General features: G+C 36.9%; 1 protein-coding gene across 1 annotated transcript in view; it reads right to left on the bottom strand.

The window, feature by feature from the left end:
• Positions 1-3,381: 3,381 nt before the first annotated feature.
• LOC113510126 (beta-TrCP) overlaps positions 3,382-19,118 on the bottom strand; it is a 28,891-nt gene continuing 13,154 nt past the window's right edge. The window contains exons 10-12 of the mRNA XM_052898729.1: positions 18,499-18,616; positions 16,813-17,046; positions 3,382-15,081 (exon numbers count right to left, since the gene is read on the bottom strand). Coding sequence (XP_052754689.1) covers positions 16,813-17,046; positions 18,499-18,616 — 352 coding nt within the window. The 3' untranslated portion in view covers positions 3,382-15,081. The remainder of the gene's footprint in view (positions 15,082-16,812; positions 17,047-18,498; positions 18,617-19,118) is intronic.

The following is a 19,118-nucleotide window of genomic DNA, read 5'->3' as shown; positions in this document are numbered from 1 at the left end:
AGCCTCTTGGTTATGTGTGATATGATTAAAAAAGCGATACGAAAAGACAAACGATATTCGCGGCAATATATGCACGCGTGCGATAATATTTTTAAACGAGAACGACGACAACGAACGTACATTCTACCGACACATTCGATAACAACCGACAGACTTTTTTTTTATTTTGTAAAAATGTTGCCAGGCGAAATTTATTTAAGCTACAATTCTTAACATTATCGTTAATGAATTGTAATACAATATTTTAATCTTATTTTTATTTCATCCTTCTACCAAAGTCTTTTACTTTTTCGGTATAAAGTAAGATTCTGATTTCCAACGAGATAATTGACATTATTAATCTATATCATCAATATCTATATTAAAAATAAGTAAATTTTTGTCTTTCTCAATATGGCCGAAGAGAATATTACTAAGGGATAAGAGTGCGCACTTTATTCAAGCTATGTCAAACTACTTGATCAGGAATATCTTACCAATCTACACAAAATTCCTCCTTTTCTCGTTATATTGGCCAGCCTGATATTCTGGATGGAAACGAATAGGTTATAATTATACTATAGTATGATAGTAAAAACGCGAAGAAATATATAAATTTTATGTCAAATTGCATGTTCCTATGAAATTTTTTTTAGCAAAAATAAAACAACTGTAATATTCATAGGTAGTTAATAAGAATGAAAATATAATTTGCCAGAATTTTAGGCTTTAATAAACTGAAATCTTATATCTATGTCAACTGATGACTAAAATATTCTTCTAATATTTAATGGCATAACGATATTCGCCCCTGGGTCTTAAAATTCTGTGTGATAATCTTGAAGCCAAACAGGTGGGCGGCGTTATCTGACATAGTTTTTTTTTATACAACTTTTTTCTTATACAACAAGAATGACAAACAAGCTGACGGCCCACCTGATGAAAAGTGGTATCCGTCGCCTATAGACATGAGCAATACCATGGACATAACAGAGTATACTGTTTCGCCCATGATACCCCCATACGTTGCCATTCCTGAGGACTCAGGTGTTATTCCTCTGTACCCTGTAAATTCAAGCCATATCCCACCCTTCAAAACGAAACACAGCCATGCAAAGACAACTGCTTTACGGTTGAAACACGAATGAGACAGAGGTACCCAAGCAAACTACTTTTGTACAAAATCTCCTTCTGGTGAACAGATACACCCGTCTCAATAGAAAGGCGTTCAATGGGAGATATATCTTCTTTAGCCTAGTTTCTTTAAGGTTCAGTTAACAACGAAAGGTTAACCGGAGCCAGGTGTATTTTGGAAACAATAGTTTCCCGACCATTCTGCAGACGGGCTTAAGAATACAGTGGACTAACGTTGATTACTTCTAATTATTCGACTAAAGGATCATATTCATTTCTTCTTACCATATTTTTCGTGAACACAGTCTGAAGTTCGTTAGCCATTGGTTGATCTATGGGGGTGTGAAAACATCTTTTCATATGGTGTGCACCCAGTGCTTGTACATAATAATAAACGAATACTATAATAATGCTAAAGATTGAGCTTTTGTTTTTTTTTTTTCGTATCGTTTATGCTGTTGGCCGCAGATGGCCTTTACAGCTTCACCAAGCACGTGTGCAGGGGCGAGTGCGGAGGGCACTCCAAGCCCGCGAGAAGGGAGCAACGATAGGCGTCAACTCTTACTGATGGACTGCGGTGTGCGCCCGAGGGCGCCCTAGTGGTTCAGACCTCGACTCAGGCCACCGCACTTCTATCCCCGTTGAGGGACGGGAATTAGTGAATCGTAGGGAACGATTAAGCTTGTTTGAAAGCGGTATCTAGAATCAAGGTACTGTTCTCTAGCAAACTTTGCAAACGTAATTGGAGATATGACTGCCTCTATGAAAGCATCTCTGATGTACTCACTTTCGTTTTGTTCGCCGTTACATTTTGAAAGTTACATTCTTTGGATAATAATTTAAATGCTTGTACATATGAATTGACTTACCAAGTTGCTGATATTGTTTCATGAGACGATGTCTTGAATGGATTTCATTAATAGGTTTTAGTAAATAATTGATATAATTTATGAATTGCTTTGGTATAGTCACCGCATTCTGCAATGTATGTGTTATGAATGTAATCTATGTTTGTGTTTCGGAACGCAACTTACGAGCTGTCAGATTAGAATCGTTAGAAAATGTAATATGTCGTTCATTCACTGAAAAATTAAATTAAATAGAAACCCTAACAAATGAGATCCATTTCTTTAAACCTCAACAGTATGCAAATAATGTCGGAAATAATAATAAAATAATACACGAGTAATTGATACTGCTGCTCCAAACTGATAGAATTTTCTTTAGTATTTATAGCTGCAATAAAGTTTTCAAACGTCTGCTTCCAGTGTATCCATTGTGTACATTGATCGAGTTTTGCTGATGGATGTGCATGGAATCTTTGGGAACATAAATATTTATCCATTATAAATTATTAAATATTATTTTAGTTTATTAAATTGTAATAATCATATTAAATAGTTAATAAGAATAAAAGTACAATTCGCCAGAATTTTATATATAAGGCTTTAATAAATTGAAAGTCTCCGAAGTACTTTTTTTTAATTTTGATAACAAAATGTAGTTTAAATTGTTTCTAAGTTGTTGAAGAAAATTGTTAATTTTCCTTACCTAAATACTACTTACCTAGGGTTATTGCTAGCAATAAACTTATTGTAGGTGACACGTAACTATGTATTTGTTCTATTCTCTTTATATATGTATATTATGTTCCTAAGTTTTGAATAAACGCGGGAGTAAGCGGGGCAGCGCCTCTCACGTGAATTTAATGAACTTGTGTTTTTTTTTTGATGGGTGAAAATGGAATGGTAATCCTGCCTGCGCTAACGGGATACGCTGGCGGAGCACCAGTGAAGGGTGATAGATGAGAATGAAAACAGGCCAGTTAGCCCATCATGATGAATTCATCAGGAATAAATCATGATAGTTTCCAGGGAGAACCGCGAGGAGGTCGACCTGGTTGGGTATATTGCTAGCAATGAGATTCTCAGTCTCCATTACTAGCAATTCCTTTAACAATTTACGCTTTACTATAATTAGCATTGAGTTTTATGTGTAGTACAAAAAGTTTTTCTAAAATGTTTTTTAAAACAATAGTTTTAAGGAATAAGTTATGTTAATTAACATACTGTATAAGGTTGGCGACCCCGTACGGGCAAATGCAGTGTAGGACGACCCGCACTAGATGGAGTGACAACCTCTATAGCATTGCAGGGACTTAGTAGATGCAGGTGGTTTAGGACCGTTCCTTATGGCAGGCTATGGGGGAGCCCTATGTCCAGCGGTGGACAATAAGGTAAGATTATATTAAAATAACAAACTACAATAGACATTCATTTATTTATTATTAAGAAATTATTTACAGTTCCATATGAATATTACAAACAAAACCTATAAGCAGTCTATTTATTTATATTTATAATCGACTAATCTATATTCATAATCTATAGTCATGGAAGGAAACGCTCCAATATCAATAGATTTTTTATTACGTAACTTTTCATTAAAAAAAAAAAAAATTATTATTACAAAGTAGTGTATTACAAATATAGATTAAAACATAATAGCCATTTGTATACTGCATGGATTAATAAAAACTATTACATCTCTAAACCTAGACTATACAATAAAAAAAAAATTAGGAAATTATTTATGGTACTTCACTCCTTGTTCCGCTGAGATCGATTGGCGCGAAAAATGGCGGAGTGTCAAATATAAATGAGACGTATTTAAACGAAAGTGAGCGAGCGGTTTTGAGCCCAAAATATAAATGTTACTAAAGATCAAATTTCAATAAATAGCTTATTTAAATTTCACATTGGTCTGACGCTCCAAACCGTTGGTCCCGACTGGTTTTTTTTTAAATGAAGACTTTAGAAATGGAAAAACTCTCAACAAATTATGCCTGCCATAGTGAGGTGGCAAATAAGTACAGTAAAAGCTCTTTATTCGCGGAGTGTATGTTTTCCTTAAATATGTGGCAAATACTGAAACCGTCAATATGGAAAGTCGAACCACTTATACAGCGGCGTTAGCATTTGACAACGGAACAAAGGAAGCGTAAATAAGGAGTTTCTACTGCATTATACATTCGACAAATACTATTAGTTTAGAGCACTCATAAGAGAGAAAAAGACGCGATATGTTGTTGTTTCGTTCTATCTCATGCACAGACTATGTAATCTAGCATCTTAGCTATGATTATCTTTCAACTATCGACTTCAAAAAAAGTCTCAATTCAGTTACATTGTGCAATATACTTTTTTCTATTTACATTTAGTGATAAACCACACGGCCCGCCTGATGGTAAACGATTATATCACGCAAACGCTGAACGTGCTATCATTATCTACCTAAACCGTCGACAACTATTTTAAAAAGTTAAACACTATGTTGCCCGATGACACTTGTCATCAGCAACTTCCATTCAAACTTTCATCCCCTTTCAGGGACGAATTCTCAAAAACCCTTTCTTAGCCAAATTCCATGCTTCTAGATCTAGCAGGACCCATCTTTTAAGGCTATTATATATCAATCAGTCAGCCCGTTTCCTCGTGTAAATATCACATTTCCACAAAAATACATATTGCAAGAAAAACATGTTTGTAACATATATTTTGGTGGTACAGTGGAAACAGGTGTTACAACACCTAAATAACAAAAAAAAAAAAAAAAAAGAAAACACGTGTTTTACATATATTATATGTACAAAACTTGGTATAAACGCTCTATATGAATTTTTAAGTACCTACAACATATGCTCACTCACTTTCGTTCAAATATAAATTAGAAATGGATATAAAATAAATTTTAAAACTATAATTAAAGCCATATATACACATGCGAGACGATTCGGTTACTTGCTATACAATTTATTACATACAATTTAATTTACACAATAAAAAAATGGCGTAAGGCGTACGGGGCTAAACGCGGTTTTAGCGATGCAACTAGTGATGTGCCGACACGGCCTTCTTCGATATTCAATATTTTAGGTACTCGTTAAAAAAAAGGCAATCGAACACCGACTCGAGTTTGGACTCGGACATGACAAGGCTCGAGGACTCGTACGGGTATTCGAGTACTTTATCAGTCTAAGAGTACTTTTTTAATTCTTAACCTAAACTTTTATGAAGAATAACTAATGTTCAGAGTAACCTAATGATTTTTCTTTAGTAATTAAAAAAAATATTAAAAAAAATGCTGGAATAGAGAAAAAAAAACTTATGAACGCACGTATATTATTCGAGTACAGTACATACTCGAAACCTATATTCGAATACAGTGTACCCGAGTTCTCTATATTGAGTACTCGAGTCGATTAATCTATTCGAGTCAATACTCGAGTCGAACCGACTCGGACATCACTAGTTGCAAGGCAACGCTGGTTTAAGCGTTACCTTATGCTACAATAAAGCAACGCGTTCCAGAGGCTAGTCCTTTAAGGAGCCTTTATTATTGGTTAATTCCCGATTCATTCACACATAAGTATTTAAAATTTCCCAATTCATCCCTATTTTTGGTTCGCCATTTATGAGTTGCGACGAAATAGGAAATTCTAAACGAACGAATATACAGACAATCTGAAACCGCTGAAATCGTTTTTATTTAAGACCCTATAAATACTTCAGAGCGTGTATTAGTCCTATCTACTCGTACAGATGGCGTTGGAAACGCCAAATGTAATTTGTTGTAATTTAACACATGTCCACTGCTGGGCAATGGGATTCATCATTTTACATTTGAAATGTATATATAAAAAAAAACAAAGTTTTAACCATAGATACAGATTCAATTAGACGGCGCAACTGAATATTTTCATCCCTAAATTAGACACAGTAGAAACCAGTTGACTTCTCTTCGATTTAATGATATATAAAATAAAATATTTTGTCCTGACCGACTGTCAACGCACGCAAAACCTACTGTAAAAAGATGACTGGCAAACAAATTGACGCCCCACCTGGTGGAAAGTGATAACCGTCGCCTATAGACACGAACAGTACCGTGGACATAACAGAGTACACTGTATCGCCTTTCACGCGTTACCATACCTGAGAACTAAAACATTAAGCCTCGATACCGTGCAACTGTAGCGCGGCTTATTTGTTGCCAAAAAAAATTGCTTTAGTAACATCAAAATTAATTAGTAACACGTTTTGACTTTTAGTACTTATAAAAAATTGAGGCAATTGCGCCATCTGTCTCTATCAATGTCTATGATTTGAAACGTACATGTAAATATTCGTGACAAATTAAATATAAAATCATCAATGTTCAACGAAAGATAACAAAAGGCGGAACATTCAAACTTTACATACGATTAGACGTATCCTATCTGTGCGTATAAAATACACACAGTCTTTAATAATAAAACAAAAAATTAGTCACCCGTCACTTTCTTTCAAACTGAGAAATCAGCTCGAAAGAAAGAGACAGCACGATAGATAAAATCGGCTCATTGGACATTTCACTTTAAGGAGGTATAAGACCTAGTGATGGGCAAAGTTACTGGCAAGAGTTGGATTGATTGCTGAAAAAAGTATACAAATGTGTGGGTAGAAAAAATATTTCTGCCTCGGGAAAGGAGGCACGATATCGCTACATCAGTCTACGCGTAACAGCGGCCGATCTAACTTGAGATTTAATTTCCCATATAGCGAACACTTCGCGAACGATTAACTGTCGAAAAAATGGGATTCTATTGCACGATTGCTTCCTAATCGCTACATAGGTTATTGAACTTTTCACTTACAAACAGTAGAAACGATCAAGTGGCAAAACAGAATTAATTCATAATAGTCATTTTAATTCCTAAATCGCTCAGCAGAGGAAGCACTGTCGCTCGCTCAACGCTCCTAGGTATTACAAAATAAGCCAAAAATGACGGAAAATATCGTGCGATTTTTGACCATTGCAAATTGTTTCGAGTCACATAATCAAGCTGCTCGAAATGTCACAGAGGGGGGACACAGTCGTAAGTAAACGTATAATGGTTGTTAATTCGAGCCGGACAACCAGAAAGACGGCAAAAGCCAACTGGAAACTAATTCCCATGTACCCGTCCAATACTGTCCTAATGAGAGACAGATGTGACATGTATCTATCTGTATATGACATTCTTTTTTTTTTGGACGTTCTAAGCAAGCGATACCTAAAGAGGGTTCCGTAAAAAAGTTACCAGAATTCCGCGAAATTATTAACACAGTGAAACAATTTCATTCTTCACACTAAAAATTAAAGGAAACTATAAAGTGTTATACTTTTAAAATATTTCTAATAAAAGCTTCTGTTCTTATTTAAATTACAGTGTTTTTGATTTGTAATCTTTGATATAGGGTTCCATAAAAAAATAATGGTATTTGGTGGACGTTCCATTATCTTAAAAGTTTAGAAAATCTTGTTCTAGATGGTTCGTTTAGGCATCCCGTCCTCGCCAGTGGATACGGATAACGGAATGCCTTTAACTGTGGGTGCACTGTATTTATTGGGGCGCAATACGCAATATTAGAGCAATATTGAACATGAAATTCATATTTTAACAATATATCTATGCAAAAAAAAACTAGTCACTTTTATTTATAATCCTCTCTAAACTTTGAACTTTAACAAAAAGCAACTAGTTTTACAAATGTTTCAGTAATAAACAAGACATTTTTTTTTAATTTATCAATACATTTACAAAAAAAAAAAAAAAAAACATTACTCTAAAGGATATTTAAAAAAAAAGTTTTTTCTAAGAAAGAAAACTTGTTAACATTCTCGCTACTGTCCATTTGATAAATTAATAGCAACTGTCAATACAGTGTTTTAAAACAATTCCAACATTGCCAACATGACAGCAAAATGGAAAAAAAAGTTATAAATTAAACATAACAGACCAAGAATCGGAATCAAAAAGGACAAAAAAAAAATAGAGACTTCGATACGAGACTTCAAAACAACTGGACAGGCCTTACTGGTGTGGAAGACTTAAAATTTAGTTCGTCGTTCGTTTTACAAAAAAAAAAACAAGTTTTAGAAAAAAAAAAAAAGATTCATTAAAAAAACTGATCGTTAGAGGAAAAAAAAAACAGTTTCAAACGGGAATAATCAGTAAGTAATCTTTTTACTGTATTTATGCTCGTTTAAGTAGATTTAACATTCAGTAGAGAATAGTAGAAGGAAAGATAGAGGGCAAAAGAGGAAGAGGAAGACCGAGGATTAACTACATGGGACAGATAAAGGAAACACTAGGCGTCATATCGTATAGGGAGATAAAGGATATGGCCTGGGATAGAGCTGGCTGGAGGAAGATGCATGAATTAGTTGCACCGACAAGAGGAAACTCTTAAATGAAAAGAGAGATGTACTAGGGCACCATAGAAATGAAATAGTCAATTGTAATCGAAATTAAATGGATCTCGTTGTACTCACACTGATAAATTCTGCTTCCCGTCTGTAACTGTCTGCTTAGATCTTTAAAACTACACAACGGATTTTGATGCGGTTTTTTTTAATAGATAGAGTTATTCAAGAGATTCGTGCGAAGCTGGGGCGGGTCGCTAGTTTCAAACAGTTTCTCTTTAAATTATTAATAGACTGAAGAATTTATATTTCGTACACATTCTGAATGGATTCGAACCCACATCCTTCTGCTATTCGGGCCTAATGTGTCTCTAATTACACCACGCAATAAATACCATCTCTTCATATTCTTTCCAACTTATTTACTATTTAAGACTCCCAAACGCATTTAAAATATTTTTAAATAATTTCCCCTTTTGATCCCAGTTAATTCAAAATACAATTTAACTAAAACAATATTATTTCTAAAATTTATGTTAATTTCTTAATACGATGTACTCCGCCACTATCTCCCCCCCACCTCCACACCCCTCTACGGCACCAACGTCTTCACGGGCTCTGCGAGCTGCAGCCCACAATTCGACAGAGACGCTGTGATGCAATGCACCTTACGCCCCTTGAAGACTACCGGATGGAGTCGAAATAATTGTCGGAAACGACAGAAACACTGAGTTCATAAAATTCCCGCTACGCACGTGTATGGACATCGCAAAACATAACAGCAGCCATTGTAAAAAAAAAAATTGAGATAGAGAACTGCAAATTTAATTTGCCACAACGAAAAATATTGTCTATCCTTGTTTAACTATACAATAACGAGAAGGACGGCATATACATATTATTATTTTTAAAAATAAGATTAAAATCGAACGCCAGTTTTGGGTTCATTCCGTTCACGTTCGAATTTCGAACTCCTGTAGGGTCCATTCACACCGAGTGGCAGCGATATAGATATAGATAGATTCTGACTGCTACGTTCGGCCACCGGCTTTCGGTTGCCGAAAACACCCGAACAATAATATGCTAAATGTAGCATTAGCTTAAACCTGTTTGTGGTAATAAACACATACATTTAGGCCGCATTTCCACTGACACCCATACTCTTCAATCGAACACATGTAAAGCGATAGGCACTTAACAACTTATGTATGCCTGGTACAACGAAGTCATTTACAACTTGCCTACTGGCCCAGGGGGCAGTTCTACTAGTGAAATTGCCTTCCTAAGCAAGGCAAACGCATCTAACGACAGACACGTGTCCGTTCTCGTACTCACATGAGTAAGAACAAAAAGGCTGACTTGCTATCTCATTCTATCACATGCGTATGCTTGGGCAAAAATGTATAATTCGTTTGCCTCTTAGATATACTAAGAACAAGTTCCACCACATGGGTCGAAAAACAACAGACAATTGAGCTGCCCATACCAAACCAGCCTGTCAAGCGTGGTAAAACCCCTCTTTATGGGGGGGAAGGCCTATGTTTAGCAGTGAGCAGTTAATGTCTGATATATTGATGATGATGATGATGATGAAGATGATGATGATGATGATACGAAACTTGACAGCAACATTTTTTTAGTCATTTTTCGACCCATATTTTTTTAGTGAAAAAATTTTTTATTTCACTAGGGGATCACTCCCTTCGAAGGACGCTAACGACATAACTGCAGGGGAGATATTTAAGAAAAAAAAAATATACGAGAGATCTTAATAAGAAAAATACATTATTAAAAAATGTCTCTTTGTCTGTACTTATTATTTTTTTTCCATTACACAAAAACAACTGCACCAAATCGGATGCTGTTCACAGTTATGTTCCTGAATGTCCAATTTAAAATCTGGTATATGCTTCATCTTGTACGCCATCTAGTGGCGTTTCTACTGTCAAAATCCGCGCGTACGAAGCAACGGGCAAAAGCTATTCTAATATAATTTTCAACAATGCATAACTTCGTTTACAATATTTAATATTCGAATAGCTATCAGAGGCTCAGGTCCTTAGAAGTAGCAAATTAAGGGTTACATTATCATACATAGGATCATATCTATGTTACAGACGCCCCAATATCGTGTAAAAGGGCCTTTATACAACAGCCTAGTTTTTTTTTTTAATTCCTTCAATACATTTGCCATTTTTTCCACACTTAACACATAAATTTAAATCGAATTTAGAATATTCCATATTCAAATTTCTTGCTATTAATTATACGAACATTCGAAGCTTCGCATTCTCTATTACACTATGAATAATTGTATCTAGTGTTATTATTATTTATCTACATCATTTCTTTGTATTCGCCAATTGGTTTTGTACCTAATTACGATACGTTAAGTACGATTTTTTTAAACGACGAAAGCCTGCAATTTTGCTGGCCGAATGGAAACGCAGCCTTATACTCTTTATATACATTTTAAATATCTATCATTCTTTATTTAAATCTGACAAGACAAAAAGGGCGCGCGTCTTGAAGAAAAATAATTTGATATCATCATGAGACCCGCGTTACTTCAAACAGGAAAATTGCATGAAATCTATGTAACCAGTACGGTGAATTCGAAAATTGTATACTATAAAGTAATAACGTCTCGTATGATACCTATTGATATCAATATTTTAAAAACAAGCATATTATAAATAATTGTACAATACTACGAATAATCATTTATTTTATTTTGTTGGTACCTCCAAGTGGTTGCATAGATTCATTTTTTAATTTTGTCAACAGAAGTGTCGAGCCGATTCTTCGACACCATAGTGATTATCGCGACTAGGCGCACAGAAAGTAGCAACGATACGTCGCGTCATTTAGAAAAATTAAAAGTAAATTTACTACGATAGGGAGCGCCACTGTGCTATGACGTAAACAAACTTCATCTCCGTTACAGTCTGTAGTCTGTAATAGACGTTTAAGGATATTTTTCGGCCGTTATTTTTTCACTCACTCTCTGTTTTTAGACTTCCAAAAACTGTCATGTCGTTACGTTGTAACACGGTGGCGCCACCTACACAGAGTATAATGTAAACTTCTCTATTCTGACGCGAACTTTGTTCAATATATTGATTTTTCGATCTTCCGTACTAGGAGAGCATCAATTCAGTACAAGTATATCAACTTTAGCTTCAATGGAATATCAACTTTAACGTTACAGCACTAAGGTTTCGGATGGCGTACTTTAAAATCTTAAGTTAGGCAAAGCTAAAGTCAAATTGGTCATAAACTACCTAAAGTACTATAGAAAGCCTCTCTCATAGCACACAATCAATATATTTATTTCTCTAGCATTTAATTATAAAAGAAAAAAATAACTAATTTTTTTGTCTCCTACATTTTTAGTACAATTGTACAGCCGGGGAAGAAAGAGTAACTATTTGTTTAAAAAAATCTTAAAAAAAAACATTATATGCTCGGAAAATAAAAAAGAATTGTCTGAACATAGAAACAGCACACAACAGAACTAGTATTTAGTTTTTTAGGCTAGTATTTGTAATTTGGGGCTACTATTTTTAAAATTGGGCTATGGAGGGGGCTATGCTCGGAGTCTTTTTGCGTATATGAATCCGAAACGAGGATATCTGCAAAAGGACCATAATAACAGATACAGCCCGAAGGATAAGCAAGCTGAAGTGGCAATGGGCTGGTCACATAGCTCGAAGAACCGACAACCGATGGGGAAGAAAGGTTCTTGAGTGGCGACCCTCTACGGGAAAATGCAGTGTAGGACAATCCCCCACTAGATGGAGTGACGATCTGAAATGCATTGCAGGGAGTCAGTGGATGCAGGTGGGTCAGGACCGTTCTTTATGGCGGTCTATGGGGGAGGCCTATGTCCAGCAGTGGACGGATAATGGCTGAAATGATGATTTGTAATTTGCAGGGGAAATGCAATTTAAATGTACGAATCACTGTTGGAGACGCTAAATTTGGTGTCTTGTTCAGGATTTTACGTTATTTTTTTGACGGGTGAAAATGGTACGGTATACGCTGCGCTAACGGGATACGCTGGCGGAGCACCAGTGAAGGGTGATAGATGAGAATGAAAACAGGCCAGTTGGCCCATCATGATGAATTCATCAGGAATTAACCATGGGAGAACCGCAAGGAGGTCAGGATTTTACGTTAGACAAATGAGAATGGTAAACAAGCTGACGGCCCACCTGATGGAAGTGGCAACAGCCGTCAATAGAGATGATCAGCGCCAATCATCAATCAACAAAATCAATTGTTTTATACTATTATTGAATATCAGTCAGACGGTATTTTGGTAGAGTCAATAACTCGTTTCACATTCTCAAGTTCTATTGAAACAAACGTGTTGTGGTCCCGGCATAGAATGTGCCACCCTTTCCTATCCCGTGGGTGTCGTAAGAGGCGACTAAGGGGGCTTAATGGTCTAGGAATGGGCAACAGATTCACTGTTTAAACATCACAAAAACTGTACCGCGCTTGCCAACCCGCCTGCCAAGCGTGGCAACTACTAGCAAAACTCTTCTTAAGGGGAAGGCCTATGTCCAGCAGTGGACAATTAACGGCTGAAATAATGGTGATGATTAAAACTGACTATAGGACATTTTAGTTAACGTATGCACGCAAATTATAAAAACAAATCATATTAATTCTTACACAAGATTTTTCCCCGGCGGTACTTTTCAGTTTCGTGTTCATATACCTATATAAACATCATTTTAAATTATTGCAAAATTAAAAAAAAAGCCAAGCGTAATTTTTTTATGAGAAAAAGAAACATTTGTATTTTTTTAATCTTCAAATTGGGGTAGTTTCGTCATTCTATCTACGAGTACATATCTTCACGCTATCTCTCATACGGGTTAGACAGTGGAGCGAAATATCATTCTGCCCAACACTACTTCACCGCCTGTTTCGTGTCCCCAACCCGGAGATCTAAAATGACCACTTTCGTGCGTTCATAATATACACCTAAAACGATCCATATTTGATATTTCATTATAAATTTTCTATATATGTTTTTTATTTTTTATTTTTATACAACTTAGAATGGCAAACAAGCTGACGGCCTACCTGATGGAAAGTGGTAACCATCGCCTATAGACATGAGCAGTACCATGGACATAACAGAGTATACTGTTTCGCCCATGATACCCCCCATGCGTTTCTATTCCTGAGGACTCAGGTGTTATTCCTCTGTACCCTGTAAATTCACTGCCATATCGCACCCTTCAAACCGAAACACAGCCATGCAAACACAACTGCTTCAGGGTAGAAACACGATAGGGACAGAGGTACCTAAGCAATCGACTTTTATACAGTCTCCCTCTGGTAAATGTATGTTTATTACTTATTTTAACATGAGTTTTTTTTTATACAAAATACATAGGTGAACACCTTAAAGCGGTCATTTTAGACCTCGTACAGTGAAGGTCACATTATGCACACTTGGAAACGATCACCACTAACAAATACTGAAACGGTGATGAAAATTCGATATACGATTGCTCGCGACGCCTCTCTTTAATGATATACAAATTCGCCTTAAAAAGCTTCAACAAGCTTCGCCTTAATAAAAATAACCGCTAGTAATTCATGTAAGTCTTCGTTTCCTATAATAAAACAGGCGTGGGTAATATCGTACCGTTCCGATATCTATATATTTGGTTGGATATTGATATCGAAAAATCGCTCGTATCGGTCGGATATTTACATAATAAATTACGTTCGCGGTCCTCAATTCGATATTATATTGGATAAGCGATATTTAATATATCCGATATTGTACCAATATATATATATTGTAACTATATATTACCCATGCCAAATATAATGTAAGTCATGTAATGACAGCGTTCTGTGTAGGGTGAAATTGAAACTGTTTACTAACAATGATAAATGTGATAGTGAGTTTGTCTGTATGGGACTGAACACCCCCCTCCCTCCCCCCGCCCCTTAATTAACGGCTCAACCACAATCACTATATAACTTGGTATACACGTACCATATGAGATAGAGAGGGACATATAGACTATTTTTATCTCGTATTTGATATTTCAAATGTGTAAATTTGTTTTTTTTTTCCAAATTATAATTACATATTTTCCTATTTTTTTTTTTAAATTTCACACACAAACTTACGAGCTCAATTTCACCTCATACAAGATCACAATCAGATCAGGATATTTTAATGCTTGATTATTATCATTAAAATAATCGAATTATTTCCATACCGATTTGATACTTTTTACATAAATCATTTCTAATAATTTAATGCGTTATATATTTCTTTATTTTTTATTCTTTTTTTATTTTTATGTTAATAAGCACCCTTTAAAATATCCGCCTTAAATTTGAACCTTATTATATATGACCAATACAGTCCAATTTCACAATCCAATTCCCCGGCAATTCTTTACACTTTCTGTATAATAAATATATTTTACAATATCAAACATTCCACTGTATTAGACTTTGAACTCTATACACTCTGATATACAGTTCAAAATAGTTCACAATCAACCTTATATAGATATAAACATACGATCATGCGAGCGGCCTTATGAATACACTTGTCGCGACCTCATAGGCCTCAAAGTCGTATTGGTAACAACTACCGACTCATGTTCGCCTGGTACACTCACTTCAGTGTCACTGTATCACACTTCACTGTTACCGCATCACAACCAATGTCCTTAATGCGATATTTTTTACCTGGAAATTAAAAATAAAATATAAATAATAGAAAGAGACAGAATAATAATAAATATAATATAGACTTGTTAACAACTACCGACTCATGTTCCCCTGGTACTTTCACTTCTGTATTACCGTACCACACTTCACATCACATAAGAAGAACCAGACAGATAAACATGGGGACAGCTGTTGTTTATGTGGTTCGCATTTTACTACTGCAACTCGAGTGAGGAAAGCGCCCTCTGGTGACAATAGTTAAAGTCACCCTCATTATAAACATAGACCTCCGACTTGATTTTATTATTTTATAACTATGATAATTAAAGACAATATGAGGTAAAATTTTTAAAACTGCGCAGTGGTTTTATTTATTTTTTAACATAACATACGGCCCACCTGATGGTTACCGTAGCCGACGAACGCCTGCAATACCAGGGGTATTACATGCGCGTTGCCGACCCTGAAGGAACCTCTTTACCCCCCTTTTGAAGAACCACATACTGTAGTCTCTTGGGAAAACCTCGGCTCATTCCATAACCTGAGTGTTCGTGGGAGAAAACATCTCTGAAACCGCGATATACGCGACCATTTAGGCTATAGGGTATGAGGGTGAACTCCCTGTCGATGGCGAGCCGTATGATGGTAGAAAGTGGCCGTGAGCATCATATTGAACGACTCCTCTGAGCACAATCCGTTGTACAAGCGGTAGAACACGCAGAGGCAAAATCTCTCCTAAGACTCCTGATACCATTAAGAGACTACCGACTAAGCCGTCTTTAAAAAAAAACGTTCATGCTCATTTTTTTACTTTATCCGAGCAGTAAGTACTTTATATTATTCTCAATTTCGTGTACAATATAGTATATGTCATATATGTGTAAGTATATTTGTTATTTATATATATCTATTCGTTTATATATGTAATTTTAGTATGTATGTATATCAATAATTACTAGTACCGTATTCGGGGGGAAAGGGATTGTTAGCAATGGAGTTTGACAGCCCCATTGCTAGCAATATGCCTTATTAGATCTACCTCCACGTGGTTCCCTCTTGAAACTATCGTGCACAATTCTTGTTGAATTCGTCACGATGGGCTAACTGACCTACTTCATGTCCTCAGCTATCATCCTTCACTGGTGCCCCGCCGGTGTATACCGATAGCGCGGGTGGGGTTACCATTCCATTATCATCCATTAAAAAAAAAGTACCGTATTCGAGTATTCTGACACTTCCCTATGGTTGACTGGGAGAGAACAGTTTTAGCATTAAGTCCGCCATGTACACATATATGTCTATCTATCCATTTAAGAGCTGCGCTCTTGTCGGTGGAGCTCTTGCCACTCACTACGATTTTCAGCGAGTCTTCACCTCCTGATACGACACGACACCAACTCCTTCCTTGATCTGCCTGATGTAACTATGTCTCGGTCTCCCTCTCCCCCTCCTTCCTTCTATCTTACCTTCTATTATAATGTTCATAAGTTCGTCGTGTCGTATCAAGTGTCCTAACATTTTTCCCCTTCTGTCCTCAATAGTTCTAATAATTTGTCTTTTTTCCTTAACCCTAAGCAGGACCTCCTCATATATGTACATATATGTACCTACATAAATGTACTTATATCTACATATATGTACATATATGTACTAATGGATAAATAAATAAAAAAATAAGACTTAAGGGTTCGATACCGGCTGTAATTTTTTTTTACATTCTTCAAATTTTGAAAGGTGAAGTGTCCATACCTAGTCGTAGAGGTCCCTGTCGTGGTCGGGCGTGCGCGGGCGCGGCAGCGGGGCGTCGGGCGAGCGCGGGCGCGGCAGCGCGCCGGCCGCCGCGCCCGCCGCGCCCGCAGCGCCATCGCGCGGCGACGCGCCGCCGTAGTTGAGGAAGTCCCACACCAGTATGGTGTCGTCGTGCGACGACGACACTATTTGGAACTCGTCAAACTGTAACCGGAACACGCGGCCCGTGTGCTCCTGTCGATAACAAACATTATGCAATACTCTTATGTATTCATGTTGGCCTGGTACTATGACTGTACTGTTGGACTTTTTTTTTTGATGGGTGAAAATGGTATGGCAACCCCGCCTGCGCTAACGGGATACGCTGGCGGAGCACCAGTGAAGGATGATAGATGAGAATGAAAACAGGCCAGTTAGCCCATCATGATGAATTCATCAGGAATTAACCATGATAGTTTCCAGGGGGAACCGCGAGAAGGTCGACCTGGTTGGATATATTGCTAGCAATGGGATTCGTACTGTCGGGCTTATCACTTAATATCCGATTATCGAGGGGGAAGGGATTATTAGTAATACGGATTACCAATCCCATCGCTAGCAATATACCCCGTCAGGCCGACTTCTACGTGGTCCCCCTGGAAACCATGGTGTTGAATTCCAGGTGTATTCATCACGATGCAATATAAAAAAAAAATTGGGTCTTGCTAATCAAAAATCCATAACTTTTTTGTTTCTACAGATAAACTATTCAAATTTTGCATGAATATTCTATATTCAATAAAAAATAAGAGCACTATAAATCTATTTCTATTATTATCATGGAATAAATAATCAAAAAAGAAAGAAACTACTGTTTTTATTCATTTAAATATGTATCTTATACGCAATACGTATTTTTTTTATATAGGTAAAGTTATGTAATACTCTTGGACCTAACCAATCACGATTTTTGGTAACAAGTGTTTATCTTACGTAATACCCGAGTCCAACGTAAATTTATTTGAACAATTAGTTGTTTTTGACTATCATTAATCACTAACGGTATGTTACTTTCCGAAACAAAGTCATTTTCACATGTAGTCTTGCCCGAAACATAACCACGCCACGCTCGGCAGGCGGATTTGCAATCGCAGCTAGGCGTTTAGAGATGTTTTAAGAGGGACGCAGCTGACCATCCCTCGCCCTCCCTTAGTCAGCTCTTACGACACCCACGGGAATGGAACGATTGACCCATTCTATGCCGGGACTACACGGCCAATGATTTTTTTTTTTAATACAACTTAGAATGGCAAACAAGCTGACGGCCCACCTGATGGAAAGTGGTAACCGTCGCCTATAGACATGAGCAGTACCATGGACATAACAGAGTATACTGTTTCACCCATGATACCCGCCATGCGTTGCCATTCCTGAGGACTCAGGTGTTATTCCTCTGTACCCAGTAAATTCACGCCATATCCTACCCTTCAAATCGAAACACAGCCATGCAAACACAACTGCTTCACGGTAGAAACACGAATGGGACAGAGGTACGCAAGCAAACGACTTTTGTACAAAGTCTCCCTCTGGTAATAATCTATAAATGTTATTAATTAATTGACTGTCACTCTATCCCATTTTTTTTTACACAAGAAGAACATCAACCAACCAGTCACACGCATAAAGAAAGCAGTATGAAGTACATACGACAAGGGTCCGCAGACAGAGGTCCTGGTGCGGGGTGCGGACGTCCAGCGCTGCAGGTAAGTCCCACACTTTGATCTTGCCGTCGTACGCGCCGCTCACTATGCGCTTGTTGTCGAACCTGCGACCGTACGGACAAATGCATTAACAACACTTATAATTAAAGTTAATAAATAAATAAATAAATAAATAAAATAAACACATCTCTATGGAGGTTACGTATGCAACTTAGAATGGCAAACAAGCTGACGGCCCACCTGATGGAAAGTGGTAACCGTCGCCTATAGACATGAGCAGTACTATGAACATAAGAGAGTATACTGTTTCGCCCATGATACCCCCATGCGTTGCATTTCCTGAGGACTCAGGTGATATTCGTCTGTACCCTGTAAATTTACTGCCATATCCCACCCTTCAAACCGAAACACAGCCATGCAAACACAATTGCTTCACGGTAGAAACACGAATGGGACAGAGGTGCCCAAGCAAACGACTTTTGTACAAAAGTCGCTATCAATATACCCTGATAAAGGTAGATAACAATCCCTTTCCCCCAGGCATTAGTTTTTATTATTAATAGTCCCTTAAATCCTTAGAAATGATTTTTTTTTGGGAGGGTTGGG

The sequence above is a fragment of the Galleria mellonella genome, unplaced genomic scaffold (assembly GCF_026898425.1).
Source record: "Galleria mellonella isolate WM207_F2 unplaced genomic scaffold, CSIRO_AGI_GalMel_v1 utg121, whole genome shotgun sequence".
NCBI lineage: Eukaryota > Metazoa > Arthropoda > Insecta > Lepidoptera > Pyralidae > Galleria > Galleria mellonella.
This window is presented reverse-complemented; position numbering and strand designations above follow the sequence as displayed.